At 33.6% G+C, this 15,035-nt stretch overlaps 1 protein-coding gene across 1 annotated transcript in view; it reads left to right on the top strand.

The window, feature by feature from the left end:
• FAAH2 (fatty acid amide hydrolase 2) overlaps window positions 1-15,035 on the top strand; it is a 144,504-nt gene that overhangs the window by 11,631 nt on the left and 117,838 nt on the right. Inside the window, exons 3-4 of the mRNA XM_081278130.1 lie at window positions 690-826; window positions 9,979-10,188. Of these exons, the coding sequence (XP_081134256.1) occupies window positions 690-826; window positions 9,979-10,188 (347 nt within the window). The remainder of the gene's footprint in view (window positions 1-689; window positions 827-9,978; window positions 10,189-15,035) is intronic.

Genomic DNA, 15,035 nt, shown 5'->3' with positions numbered 1-15,035 from the left:
TTTACATTCATATGACATGCTATTTAGACAATTTTGAATTTCTCTTTTAAAGAGTTAGTAGTTGAAACATTGAGAAGTTCCATTGTAATTACATACTTTGGTGTTCATATTAGTACATACATTCAAATTGTGTTCTTTTGGACATATTGATTTATTATATTTCCTTCTGCTGTGAATTGTATATATTCTAGAAAATTTGTAAAACGCAAGAACTCACCCATAATCTTTGCACCAAAGGAGTTGTTATTCACTCTTAATGTTTTATTTTGTTTATATATATATGTACATTTTTCATGTGTTTGAGATTTTGTTAAAAATATCACGCTGTGATCTCTTCATTTAAATTCAGTCATATTGCATAATGAGAATTTCCAGAGTAATGAAAACTTCAAGCAACTGTGCAGTTGTCTATAATGGATATCTATCATAATTTGTTTGATGACAGGTTTCTTAATTTTTAATAAAAATAATGTTGTACGAATCAGCTTTCCACAGTGATCCTTGATAGTATGTTAGATCACTGTTCTTATGATGGATTCTTAAAAGGAGAATCACTGGATTAAATGCTCACTTTGTAAGTCTTTTGGCAAGTATATTAGTTATATTATGTTTATATCTCCTCTTTTAATAAAATTGGGTAGTTGTTTAATTTATGTAGTTTGCATTTGTGCTGTTTAATTTCTTATTAGATTTGAGGCAGCCAAAAAGGAGGCTCATGCTGTTGATCAAAGGCTTTCAGAGAAACTGGAAGATGAATCCACCCTGGAAAAGAAATGGCCCTTCCTTGGGGTTCCTTTGACAGTAAAGGAAGCTTTCCAACTACAAGGTATTATCCTTTGTAATTTTTTTTGACTACAAGAGTTAAACTCAGAAGTGGCATACATTTTCTGAACAGATAAAATGAAAAGGACAACATCAAAGTGGAGGACTAAAATTTCTCTTCAGTTTTGAAATGAGATAAAATATTCACCAAATTCCGCAGAGAAGTGAAATGGGTCATCCTATAATAGTCATCCTTATACCTATATGGCATAAGAGGCCACTGTGTTCAATACTAATTAGGACTCACAACAGAGTGATGTTCTCCTGTATTATTGTATTGATTAAATGTAAGACTAATTTATTTTTAAAATCTACTTAGTGTAATATAAATGTTAAAGTGAATATTATCTTTTTTCAGAATTTTGATCATATATTCATTTATTTTTTAACATGACATTTTTATTGGTTATTTTTAGATCTATGTGACATTAGAATATACTATGACATAATTATAAAAGCATGGATCATAACTAGTACTTCATTTCCCAGTATTTCCCCATCCTCTCCTTTCCACACCTGGTTCCCTTCCTTTTACTTCAGTGTTCTTTGTGTGATTTAGTGATAGGATTTTTAAAATTAATGTCTTGTGGATGTACCATCATACTTTTAAAAAATATATGGGCCAAAGTAATAAATTACCAGGGGAACTTTGAACTGAATGTAAACAAAATAACAATGTAAAAAAATGTATGGAATGAGCTAAAAGAGTATATAAAGGTAAATTTATGGCTTTGAGTATATTCGAGAAGAAAAAAAATATTTCAAATAGATAAGTTTCCAACTTAGTGAACTATCAAATGAAAAAAAAAAACTTAACCTAGACTAAGAAGGAAGGAATGAGAAGTTTAGAGTGTAAATCAATGAGATAAAAACACTAAAACAGTAGGTAAAATCAATGAACTAAAATTTTGATTCTTTGGAATGATCAACAATTCTTTTTTTAAAAATTTATATATGACAGCAAATGCATTACAATTCTTATTACACATAGAGCACAATTTTTCATATTTCTGGTTGTATACACAGTTATATTCACACCAATTTCTGTTTTTATACATGCACTTTGGATAATAATGATCATCACATTCCACCATCATTACTAACCCCATATACCCTCCCATCCCCTCCAACCCCTGTGCCCTATTTGGAGTTAGTCCATTCTTCCAATGCTCCCTCCATTATCTTCTCCAACGCTGTCCATTGACCTGCAAATGCCATCATTTTAACCTCTTTTATTGCTGACTAATAATGTGTATATATGCCACATATTTTTTCTCCATTCATCTACTGAAGGGCATCTAGGTTGGTTCAAAGGAAGGGCATCTAAGCTGGTTCCTGTCAAAGGAACCCTGAGGAAGGGCCATCTAGGTTGGTTACACAGTTTAGCTATTGTGAATTGTGCTGATATAAATATTGATGTGGCTGTATCTCTGAGGTATGCTGTTTTTAAGTCCTTTGGGTATAGACCGAGGAGAGGGATAGCTGGGTCAAATGGTGGTTCCATTCCAAATTTTCCAAGAAATATCCATACTGCTTTCCATATTGACTGCACCAATTTGCAGTCCCACCAGCAGTGTATGAGTGTACCTTTTCCCCACATCCTCGCCAACACTATTTGTTCATAATAGCTGCCATTCTGACCTCAGTGAGATGAAATCTTAGAGGGGTTTTGATTTGCATTTCTCTAATTACGAGTGATGATGAACATTTTTTTCATATATTTGTGATTGACTGTATATCATCTTCTGAGAAGTGTCTGTTCAGGGCCTTGGCCCATTTATTGATTGGGTTATTTATTTTCTTGGTACTTAGCTTTTTGAGTTCTTTATGTACCCTAGAGATTAGTTCTCTACCTGATGTATTTGCTCCCAAGATGTAGACTCTCTATTCACCTCACAGATTGTTTCTTTTGCTGACAAGAAACTTTTTAGTTTGAGTCCATTCCATTTATTGATTGTTGATTTTAATTCTTGCACCAAAGGAATCTTATTAAGGAAGTTGGGGCCTAACCCCACATGATGGAGATTAGGCCTACTTTTTCTTCTATTAGAAGCAGGGTCTCTGGTTTTATCCCTAAGTCCTTGATCCATTTTGAGTTTAGTTTTTTGCATGGAGAGAGATAGGGGTTTAATTTCATTTTGTTGCATATGGATTTCCAGTTTTCCTAGCACCATTTGTTGAAGAGTCTATCTTTTCTCCAATTTATGTTTTTGGCACCATTGTCTAATATAAGATAACTGTAATTATGTGGGATCTCTGTGTCCTCTACTCTGTAATATTGGTCTACCAGTCTGTTTTGGTGCCAATACCAGGCTGTTTTTGTTACTATTGCTCTGTAGTATAGTTTAAGGTCTGGTATACTGATGTCACCTGCTTCACTCTTCCCGATAAAGACTGCTTTAGCTATTCTGGGTCCCTTATTTTTCCAGATGAATTTCATGACTGCTTTTTCTATTTCTATGAGGAATGGGAATGATCAACAATTCTGACAAACGTCTACTAATGTGATAATAAAAGAGAGAAAAATATATTATAAAATAGGAAGGAAACAGATGGCATGACTATAGTTTCTAAAGCTGTTAAAGCAGTTATAAGATAATATAATGAAAACTTCATTGGAACAAATTAGACAATTTAAGTGAAACAGATTTCCAGAAAGACACAAATAAAGAAAAATGACTCCAACGCAAAGGGAAAATATGATTAGGCTATAGCAGGTAAGGAAATTCATAGTAAATTAACATCTCTACACAATGAATAACCCAGGTTGTAATGAATTCACTGATGGCTTTGGTCAAATATTTAATTAAGAAATAATACCAATCCAAAATGGCGGGCAAGAAGGAGGCAGCTTTCTATGTTGCTCTGTGACTACAGACTGAAGTAGTGAGAATACTGCTTCACTGCGAACTATATTCCTGCTCCCGTTCAGGAATCACGGTCACCTTGTCCATCCAGGGCTCCAGGCCTCAGCATCAGAATAGATCTCCCAACTACTCACCCATGCAGGACTACCTGGTACCCAAGTGGGACCATTGACAATCAAAAGACATAGACTGGCAGGTTGGATTTAAAAAAAAGATCCAAAAATATTCTGCCTTCAAGAGACTCATCTCATAGGAAATGATATCCAGAGATTGAAGGTGAAAGGTTGAGAAAAATCATAACACTCATATGGACTGCAGAAGCAACAAGGAGTTTCCAACCTCATAACAAATAAAGTAGACTTCAAGCCAAAGTTAATTAAAAAGGATAAAGGTTATTTCATACTGCTTAAAGGAACCATTCATCAACAAGACATAATAATAATAAATTTATATGCCCTAAACAATGGAACATCTATGTTCATCAAACAAACCCTTCTCAGGTTCAAGAGTCAAATAGACAATACAATAATTCTGGGATGTATTAACACACCTCTTTCACCACTGAATAGTTCTTCCATACAAAATCTAAACAAAGAAACTATAGAACTTAATAATACAATCAATAACTTAGACTTAACTGACATATATAGAATATTTCATCCTTCAATGAATGAATATACTTTCTCCTCAGCAGCACATGAATTCTTCTCTAAAATAGATTGTATATTATTCTACAAAGCAACTCTTAGCAAATGTAAAAATGTAGAGATATTACCCTGCATTCTATCAGATCAAAATGGAATAATAAATGATAAAATAAAAAATAAAAGCTATTCCAACACTTAGAGACTAAATAATATGCTACTGAATGAATAATGGTTGCGAAAGACATCAAGGAGGAGATTAAAAAATTTTAGAGGTGAATGAGAACACAGATACAACATATCAAAAATCTCTGGGACACTATGAAGGATATGAAGAAAAAGTCAACAAATAAGTGACTACACATTACATCTCAAAGCCCTAGAAAAAGAAGAACAAATCAACATCAAGAATAGTAGATGGCAGGAAATAATTAAAATCAGAGCTGAAATCAATGAAATTGAAAGAAAAGAAATAATTGAAAAAAGTGACAAAAGAAAATGTTGGTTCTTTGAAAAAAATAGATAAAATTGACAAACCCTTAGCCATGCTAAGAAAGAGGAGAGAGAAAACTCAAATGACTAACATGACAAAAAAGGAAATTTCACAGTAGACACTACAGAAATACAGAACATAATTAGAAATTATTTTGAAACCGTGTATTCCAATAAAATAGACAATATTGAAGTCATTGAAAAATTTCTAGAGTCATATGATTCACCCAAATTGAAACAGGATGATATATACAATTTAAACAGATCAATTTCAAGCAATGAAATAGAAGACACCATCAGATGCCTATCAACCAAGAAAAGCCCAGGACCAGATATATATAGCAGAATTCTACAAGACCTTTATTTATTTCAGGAAATAGAAAAAGAAGGAGCACTTCCAAACTCATTCTATGAGACCAATATCAACCTGATTCCAAAACCAGGCAAAGACACATCAAAGAAAGAAAACTTCAGACCAATATCTCTAATGAACATAGATACAAAAATTCTCAATAAAATTCTGGCAAATTGAATACAAAAAACATATCAAAAAGATCGTGAACCATGATCAAGTGGGATTCATCCCAGGGATGCAAGGTTGGTTCAACATACAGAAATCAATAAATGTAATTCATCACATCAATAGACTTAAAGATAAGAATAATATGATCATCTCAATAGATGCAGAAAGAGCATTTGACAAAATACAGCGCCCCTTCATTTTCAAAACACTAGGAAAATAGGGATAACAGGAACATATTTCAACATCATAAAAGCTATCTACACTAAGCCTCAGGCCAACATTATTCAAAATGGAGAAATATTAAAGGCAGTCCCTATAAAAACTGAAACAAGACAGGGACGCCCTCTTTCACCACTTCTATTTAACATAGTTCTTGAAACACTAGCCAGAGCAATTAGACATAGAAAAGAAATTAAAGGGATATGTACAGGAAAAGAAGAACTTAAATTAGCACTATTTGCTGACAATATGATTCTATATCTAGAAGACCCACAAAGCTCCACCAGAAAACTTTTAGAACTCATAAATGAATTCAGCAAAGTAACAGGATATAAAATCAACACCCATAACTCAAATATGTATATTAGTGACAAAGCTTCTGAGAAGGAAATGAGGAAGAGTACCCCATTTACAACAACCTAAAAAACTTGGGAATTGACGTAATGAAAGAGGTGAAAGATCTGTACAATGACAACTACAGAACCCTAAAGAAAGAAATCAAGAAGACCTTAGAAGATGGAAAGATCTACCTTGCTCTTGAATAGGCAGAATTAATATTATCAAAATGACCATACTACCAAAAGCAGTATACAGATTTAATGCAATTCCAATCAAAATCACAATGACATTACTCATAGAAATAGAAAAATCAGTCATGAAATTCATCTGGAGAAATTAGAAACCCAGCATAGCTAAAACAGTGCTTAGCAAGAAGTGTGAAGAAGGTGGCATCACTATATCAGACTTCAAACCATACTACAGAGCAATAGTAACAAAAACAGCATAATATTAACACCAAAACAGACAGAATAGAGGGCACAGAGACTAACCCACATAATTACAGTTATCTTATATTAGACAAAGGTGCCAAAAATATACATTTGAGAAAGATAGCCTCTTCAACAAATGATGCTAGAAAAACTGGAGCTCCATGTGCAACAGAATGAAATTAAACCCTCTCTCTCACCATGCACAAAACTCAACTCAAAGTGGATCAAGGACCTAGGAATTAAACCAGAGACTCTGCATCTAATACAAGAAAAACTAGGCTCAAATCTCCATCATATTGGATTGGGCCCCTACTTCCTTAATAAGACCCCTATAGCACAAAAATTAAAATCAATAATCAATAAATTAGATGAATTCAAACTAAAAAGCTTCTTCTCAGCAAAAGAAACAATCAGGTGAATAGAGAGCCTACAGCTTGGGAGCAAATTTTTACCATTTGCACATCAGTATATAAAGAACTCAAAAAGCCAAACACCAAAAACAAACAAACAAACAACCTCACAAATGGGCCAAAGAACTGAACAGTCACTTCTCAGAAGAGTACACACAATCAATCAATAAATATATGAAAAATGTTCAACATCTCTAACAATTAGAGTAATGCAAGACAAAACTAAGATTTCATCTCACTCCAGTCAGAATGGCAGCTATTAAGAATACAAATGACAGTAAGTAGTGGTGAGGATGTGGGGAAAAAGGCACACTCATACATTGCTGATGGGACTGCATGTTGGTGCAACCAATATGGAAAGCAGTATGGAGATTCCTGGAAAAACTGGGAATGGATCCACCTTTTGACCCAGCTATCTCACTCTTTGGTCTATACCCAAAGACTTAAAAACAGCATACTACAGGGACACAGCCACATCAATGTTTATAGCAGCACAATTCATAATACCTAAACTGTGGAATCAACCTAGATGGCCTTCAGTAAATGAATGGATAAAGAAAATGTGTATATACACACAATGGGATATTACTCAGAAATAACAGAGAATAAAATCATGACATCTGCAGGTAACTGCATGGAATTGGAGAATATCATGCTAAGCGAAGTAAGTCAATTCCCATAAACTGAATGCCGAATATTTTTCTCTGATATAAGGAAGCTGATTCATAGTGGGGTTGAGAGGGGGTGTATGGGAAGATTAAGTGAACTCTAGATACGTCAAAAGGGTGGAAGGGCAAGGGAGGGGGCATGGGGTTAGAAATGTTGGTGGAATGAGATGACATCATTACCGTAAGTACATGTATGAAGACACGAATGTATACTTTGTATACAACCAGAGACACGATAAGTTGTGTTTTATATGTGTAATATGAATTGTAATGCATTTTGCTGTCATACATAACAAATTATAATTAAAAATTTAAAAAGAAATAATACTAATCCTTCAAAAACTCTTCTATAAAATAGGAGGAGGAAACACCTTCATAACTAATTACTTGAGGCCAGTGTCAGCCTTATAACAAACCAGAAGGAAGACATCACATTAAAAGAAAATTGTATACAAATTATCCCCCTGAATATTGGTGTAAATAATTCCTCAGCAAAAATATATTTAAAAAAATAAAGCTAGCAACATCTTAAAGGGATTATATATTATGACTAAATTGAACATATCCAGTAAAATCAGGATTTGTTTAATTACAATAGAAATGCTGAACTAATTGACAGGTACAGCAAGGACACAAAGAACAGGCATGTTCAAGTATATTCTTAAAAATTAAAGTAAATAAAGAAGTTAAAGCATTATCCTAAAACTGTAATCTTTACTTCAATGGTAATTTAATGAGAGTACAGTAGAAATATAGAGGTTAAAGTCTTTGGATCCATAATTAAATCTCAGTTCTCTCTTTTTTGCTGTGTGATCTTGAACAAATTTGTTTTAAAGTTAAAGTTTTTGTAGGTGAATAATTTCAAACATGTGCAAATGTTACAAGAATAGCACAAACAACTCAAATGTACCCTTTATTTATAGTCACTGATTATTAACACTTTTGCGTCTTTAATTTCTCTTTGTCTCCTCTTATTCTCTCATTTCCTTTTCCTTTCTTCCTTTTCCTCTTCCTCTCCCATCTCTCTATTTTTCTATCACACTCCTTCTGTCCTTTCTTCTCTTCTGCTCCCTATTTTATGAACCATTTAAGGATATATTATTGGGGCTGGGGATGTGGCTCAAGCGGTAGTGCGCTCGCTTGTCATGCATGCAGCCCGGGTTCTATCCTCAGCACCACATACAAACAAAGATGTTGTGTCCGCCGAAAACTGAAAAATAAATATTAAAAATCTCTCTCTCTCTCTCTCTCTCTCTCTCTCTCTCTCTCTCTCTCTCTCTCTCTCACTCTCTCACTCTTTTAAAAAAGGATATATTGCACATATTAACTTTAATATTGCACATATTTACTTTAAAACACATCATTGTATTTCTTAATAAAAAGAAGGCACTCCTAGATAGTTACAGTATAGTTATCAAATTCAGAACCTTTTACATTGAAAGAATATTATTATCCAATCTGCAATTAATATTGCAAATTCACTTATTGTTTCTATAATGTTTGTCATAGTTTTCTTTCTCTTTCTCTATAATACTATCACAAATTGAATCCATGTGCTAGGTCTCTTGTTCTTTATTTTGAAACTTTTTTTTCATTTTTTTCCTCTGTACTTAATGACATTTTTTTGAAGAGTACTTGGCAGTTTTCTTATAAAATGTTCCTAGTTTGAGATTTTCTGTTTTCTCCTTATCTTTATATTTAGGTTAAACTTTTTTTTTATATAGGTGAGAGGAATCAATCATTTTTGATCTGCAACTTATGTGTTATAAATCTTTAAGCTTTATTTTTCCACACTTAAGTGGTTAGTATTTCTATATTCTGTTTTGTTTATGGTATAATATATGGATATATTTTCATATTAAAAGCTAGCATAACCATTAATGTTATTATTTCCTTATTGATCTCAGCACCATTTCTATTTACTTTTATTATTAAAGCACCAGAGGTGCTTTACTACTGTGCATATTCCCAGTCCTTTTTGTTTTTTTGTTCTGAGGCAGTGTCTAACTAATTTGCTTAAGGCCTTGCTAAATTGCTGAGGCTGGCCTTGAACTTGGAATCCTCCTGTCTCAGCCGCCAGGATAAATGGGATTAAAGCCACCAGCCTGACTCCACTTCTATTTTATACCAAATTTCCTGTATACCTTGATTCTTTCCTGATATCTGTCTTATGTTTCTGCATGATCTTGATGCAATCATTCTACTTCTCTAAATATATTCATCTCTAAGGTGAGCAATAAATGGACTTACCTGTTTGGGTTGTTAGATGGTGAAATTTATATTCCACTTTTATTTATTAAATGTTTGGACATTTATTCTCTCATTTAATCTTCATACAAACTAAAAGTTAGAGAAGTTAAGTGACTTATCCACAGTTTGAAAAGTTGGTTTGGTATAGAGTTCAAATTTGAACTGTCCTGACTCCAAAACCTGTGTACTTTTCAAAATGTCATACCACATTTCAGTACTAAGAAAATTACCTTATACAGCAGCCAGGTTAGTTTTTTGAGGATTCTCAACAAGCAGTCACTCTTTTAAACTTTCTTTTCTATGAATGTTATAGGAATGCCCAATTCTTCTGGCCTTGTGAACCGTCGTGATGCTATTTCAAAAACAGATGCCACTGTGGTAGCATTACTGAAGAAAGCAGGTGCCATTCCCATTGGCATAACCAACTGTAGTGAATTGTGCATGTGGTATGAATCCAGTAACAAGATCTATGGCCGATCCAACAACCCATATGATTTACAGCATATTGTAGGTGGAAGTTCTGGTGAGTTAGATATATTAGTTAAGGATCCTTATGAGGAGTAGATACAATATTGCACAAAACTTTGAGAAAGTAATGGTCAGTATTTATGGTAAAGAAAGTTGTGAAATGTGACTATGAAACAGATCATTGAAGACCATTGTGACAATGAACATTCATATTGTTACTTCGTGTGTGTGTGTGTGTGTGTGTGTGTGTATGTGTGTGTGTGTATTTATGTATGATGGGAAAAAGAAGAGAATATGAGTTAATGTAGATGCTTTAGCTAATTGCCTATTCCTTATGGAGACAAAGGTGATAAAATAGTGTAAGAATATTGAGTATTAATTACTTTGTAAGAGAAACTGTGAATATAGAAGATGTGTTCATAGAAAACCTCTCTGAGGAATTAATATTTATGTTTAAACTCATTTGATTAGAGAGATTTGGTGACTCATTAGGAGAAGAAGTAGGTGAGCCAAGGAACAATGTAAGTAGAGGTAACAGAAAGTACAAATGTCTCTAAGTGGCTTAATGCTTAGAGTGAACATAAAGAAAGCCAGTATAGTTCATTAAAACAGAGGAGCTAGAAGTGAAATAGGAAAGGTAGATTAATGTAGACTATGTAGAGAAGCAAAGAAAATAGTAAATAGAGAAGTGGGAAGTCTATTTTGGTAGCACAAGAGGTAATTGAGAGTGGATTCAACTAGTGCTCCTCAAGATGAAGAAAGCAGATGGTATGCAAGAGACATTTCAGAGGTAGATATATATGATCTACTCATAGATTAAATATGAATATGTGGATATAAAAGTAAAAATAATAATGAAAAATAACTCAAGACTTCTGACTTGAGTGATAGCAACAGGATATATTTAGAATGAGGAAATTGGATAGGGGAAACACAGGTGTTTAGCATGATTTAGGAGTGACATTTTGGACATATTATGATTAGAATGTTTTTAAGACATACAGTGAAGGTATCAGGTGGCCAATTGAACATTTTTTATGAGTCAGAGTAAAGATATGGACTATTAATAATTATTTATAAATTATAAGCATAATTATGATAAGTATCTTATCTGTAAATTTAAAAATTTATACAAAATCCATATATTGATGGAAAATAATCAGGGCCTATGACAGAGGATTAGTCAACTTCAGTAATTTGAAGGTGAGAAGATAAGTATCCATTAAAGGCAAATCAGAATGAGCTACAAGTTATGTAAAAAGAAAACAAGAGTATAATGAATACTAGAATATACAACATCAAGCCTGTGTATGTGGGTTACTAATATAAGGTGTTGAAGGTTTTGGTTGCTAAAGTCAAACTGATTTTTGAAATTTCTTTGTTATCTGATCTTGGTCACATAAAGTAGATGCTCAGGATTCAGTTTCCTCAGACTGTAAATTTGCCATAATAATAAAAACTTTCCTGTAAATTATTGTGATGACTAAAAACATTGTGACTACAGGTTTCAATCATGGCATACAAAGAACTTGAAAGTTATTACTTCCATCCATATGGTAAGAAAAACTGGAACAATCGGAATATTGACAACATTTTTATGTTGGCAAGAACACTAAAGTCATAGGGCATAGTGCTTCCCTCAAATTGAGGAGAAAGTCAAGCATAGAGAGATTACCAAAACTTAGTAAAGTAAAAGCCTAGAAAGTGTAAAACAAAGGATGCACAGAATAGGGAACACTTAAACTACAATTGACGGCTTGCTGAGGTTCAGTGTGAAGTTTGAGGGTTTAAATTTCCAGGTGGATGCAGTCTTACAAGTCCCACACTTTCATGAGTTTTAACTCCAGGAACTCTAACATGTTCTTACAGTGAAGATTAGAGAAAAATTCCCTCATATTTGTGGTAGGGGTAGGGGGGAGTACCCTCTTTGAAATACTTCCAAAGTTTTCTCATTCTTCTAACAAGGAATGCCCACTGAGAGACTATTTTATTAGAACCAAACAGACTGTGGTATTGCCAGAGATAAGTGACAAATTGGGGAAAAGAAATACTCATGTCTAGTCCCCTCTAGCTTCTTCTCCCATATAAGTGGGAAAACAAAACAAATGTGAGAAGCGAATGTTGTTAGGGTCTCAGGCCAGAGGAAGAACCTAACTAAATGACTAAAATCTAAACATATGTTTATAGAGTATATCTTGTTTCTTCCCTCAAATACCTCACTGCCATATAAATAGGGGTCTTGTACTTCAGAGAAATAAACTGGAATAAATGTGCATCATAGGTGTTACTTAAGAGGATTTTGTGAAACCAAAAGACAACAGGGAAGACCTAAATAAACACCATAGACAACAATAGCTCTATCAGTAATTGGAAGGTCTTATTAATAGAAAATTAGTAAGGACATAATTTAAACAGCATCAACAACTGAATCTAATTGACATTTATAAAACACTTCATTCTAGAACTGTAGAAAACTCATTCTGAAGTTCATAGGAAATCATTCATCAAGATAGGCTATGTTCTGGGCCATGAGGTATTCTTAAACAAATTTTTTAAAATATGCATTTTTTAGTTGTAGATGGACACAATACCTTTATTTTATTTTATTTTATGTGGTGCTGAGATTGAATCCAGTACCTCACGTGTTCCAGGTGAGTGCTCTACCACTGAGCCCCAGCCCCAGCCTTAAATTTTAAAGAATGGAAATATTACTATACGGTCTCAAACCACAATGAAATTAAATTAGAAATCAATTACAGGAAGATAGCTAGAAAATACTCAGAGTATATGGAAATTGAATAGCATACTTCAAAATAATAAATGGATTAAAGAAGAAGTCATAAGAGAGATTTAAAAATATTTCAAACTAAATGATAATGAAAATGCAACTTATCAAAAATTGTGAGAGTGTTTTTTCAGCAGTATATCAGATTGGAAAGCTATGGGTCCTTTATTACACTTATGAAATCATTAAAAAGAACATGTAGTGATAGCTAATTGACGTGCAAGTGTTCTGAAAAATAGTGAAAAAAACACAGCCATGGGCTGGGGATGTGGCTCAAGCGGTAGCGCACTCGCCTGGCATGCGTGCGGCCCGGGTTCGATCCTCAGCACCACATACGAACAAAGATGTTGTGTCCGCCAAAAACTAAAAAATAAATGTTAAAATTCTCTCTCTCTCTCTCTCCCTCTCTCTCTTACTCTCTCTTTAAAAAAAAAACACAGCCACCATGAAAACACATAATCAAGAAAAAAATCCATATTCAAAGTGGTAGGAAAACTCACTAAATACTTGCTTAACAATGATCTACCCTATCTCTGATATAGTGTGATTGTCAGGAAAACAAAAGCCTAATTCCCAATTCCCTCCCTGGATATAGAGGAAACAAAACAGAACTTACTTTCAATATTTTAAATTGCCTGAGGGCTATGTGAAGAACTAGTTTCTGTTTTCTTTAACTTGGAGCTTGAGTGGAGAATATCAGTGTAGCTTGGATTTCATGTCAGTGAAAGCTGCAAAGATGGGCACTACTCTTCAATGTTGCCAGTGTACCCAGACCCACAGACACCTGGGGAAAGAATTTATGTATACAGGAATACAATTGAACATGTAAGGACCCAAGAAAAAACTGAATTGAGATAAGATTCTTTAGGACATTAAGATATTTAAAAGCAGTCCTTTATGAAGGAAATTGAAGAAAAAAACACAAACCCAGAGACCCAGATAATACTCATTCTCAGAAAAGACCTTAAAGGACTTTATGTTTTCATTTCAGGCTAGTTTCAAGGCTAAGAACCTGTACTGCTAATAAATAAAGGTTCCTCTGACATAGAAACAGTCTACAAAGACTGTGAGATATGGCTGTTTTTACAAATGTCCAGATTCAACAGAAACAACAATGACAACAATAGCAATAACAAAACACAAGCATACACATAGAAAATGTGATCCATTCAAATAAAGGATATGAATGATATAAACCATCGATGAACACAGGCATTGTACTTATACAACAAAAAACATCTGTCTTAAGGGTTCTACAAAACAAAAGGAAGACATTGGCAAAAATCTAAATTATATGAATCAGAAAAATTATGTGGACCAATTAAGTATATGAATAAAAATAATATTTCTGAAAGGAAGTGGGCTAAAATTCTGGAATTCAAAAATACAATAACTGAAAATTTTATAACAGGAGTTTTCTGTAGTTTTGATCTAAAATGTCCCCCTAAAACTCATATGTTAAAGGCTTGAGCCATGGCCCATGTATCTGTTGGGAGATATTGGAACCTTTAAGAAGTGGGACCAAGGTCATTGGAGATATTTCATTGAAGGGGATATTGGGATCCTGGCCACTTTCTCTGTCTATTTTTACTTATTGGCTTCCATGAAATAAGCACCTCCTCTGCCACATATTCCCATTTTGATGTACTACCTCATTTTGGGCCCAACACAACAGAGCCACCCAACTATTGACAGAATCCTCTGAAACTGAGCCAAAACAAATTTTTCTTCCTTAAATGTTTATTACCTCAGGCATTTTGTCACAATGGAAAGTTGACTAACAGAAAGTTTAATAGAACAAACAAGCAGAATAAAATATGTTAGCTTGAGGATAGTTCATTTGAAATCATTGAGTCTAAGGAGCAAAAAGAATGAAAAAAGTAAACATAGACTAAGAGATTCATGGAAAACCATGAAATGGACCAATATATGCATTAGAGGAGCCATAAATTGAGAAGGAAAAGGACAGAAAATTATTGAACAAATAGTGGCCAAAATTTTCCTACAATGGAGTAAAGCAAATGCAAATTCAGGAATTTCTGTTAACTAAAAGTAGAATAAGTCCAGATAGAACTTCACTAAAACACATAATCAAAGTGTTGAAAAGCAAGAAGAAC

Source organism: Spermophilus citellus (assembly GCF_964194105.1).
Source record: "Spermophilus citellus genome assembly, chromosome: X".
Taxonomy (NCBI): Eukaryota; Metazoa; Chordata; class Mammalia; order Rodentia; family Sciuridae; genus Spermophilus; species Spermophilus citellus.
The sequence above is the reverse complement of the archived record's forward strand: the minus strand, read 5'-3'. Positions and strand labels throughout refer to the sequence as shown.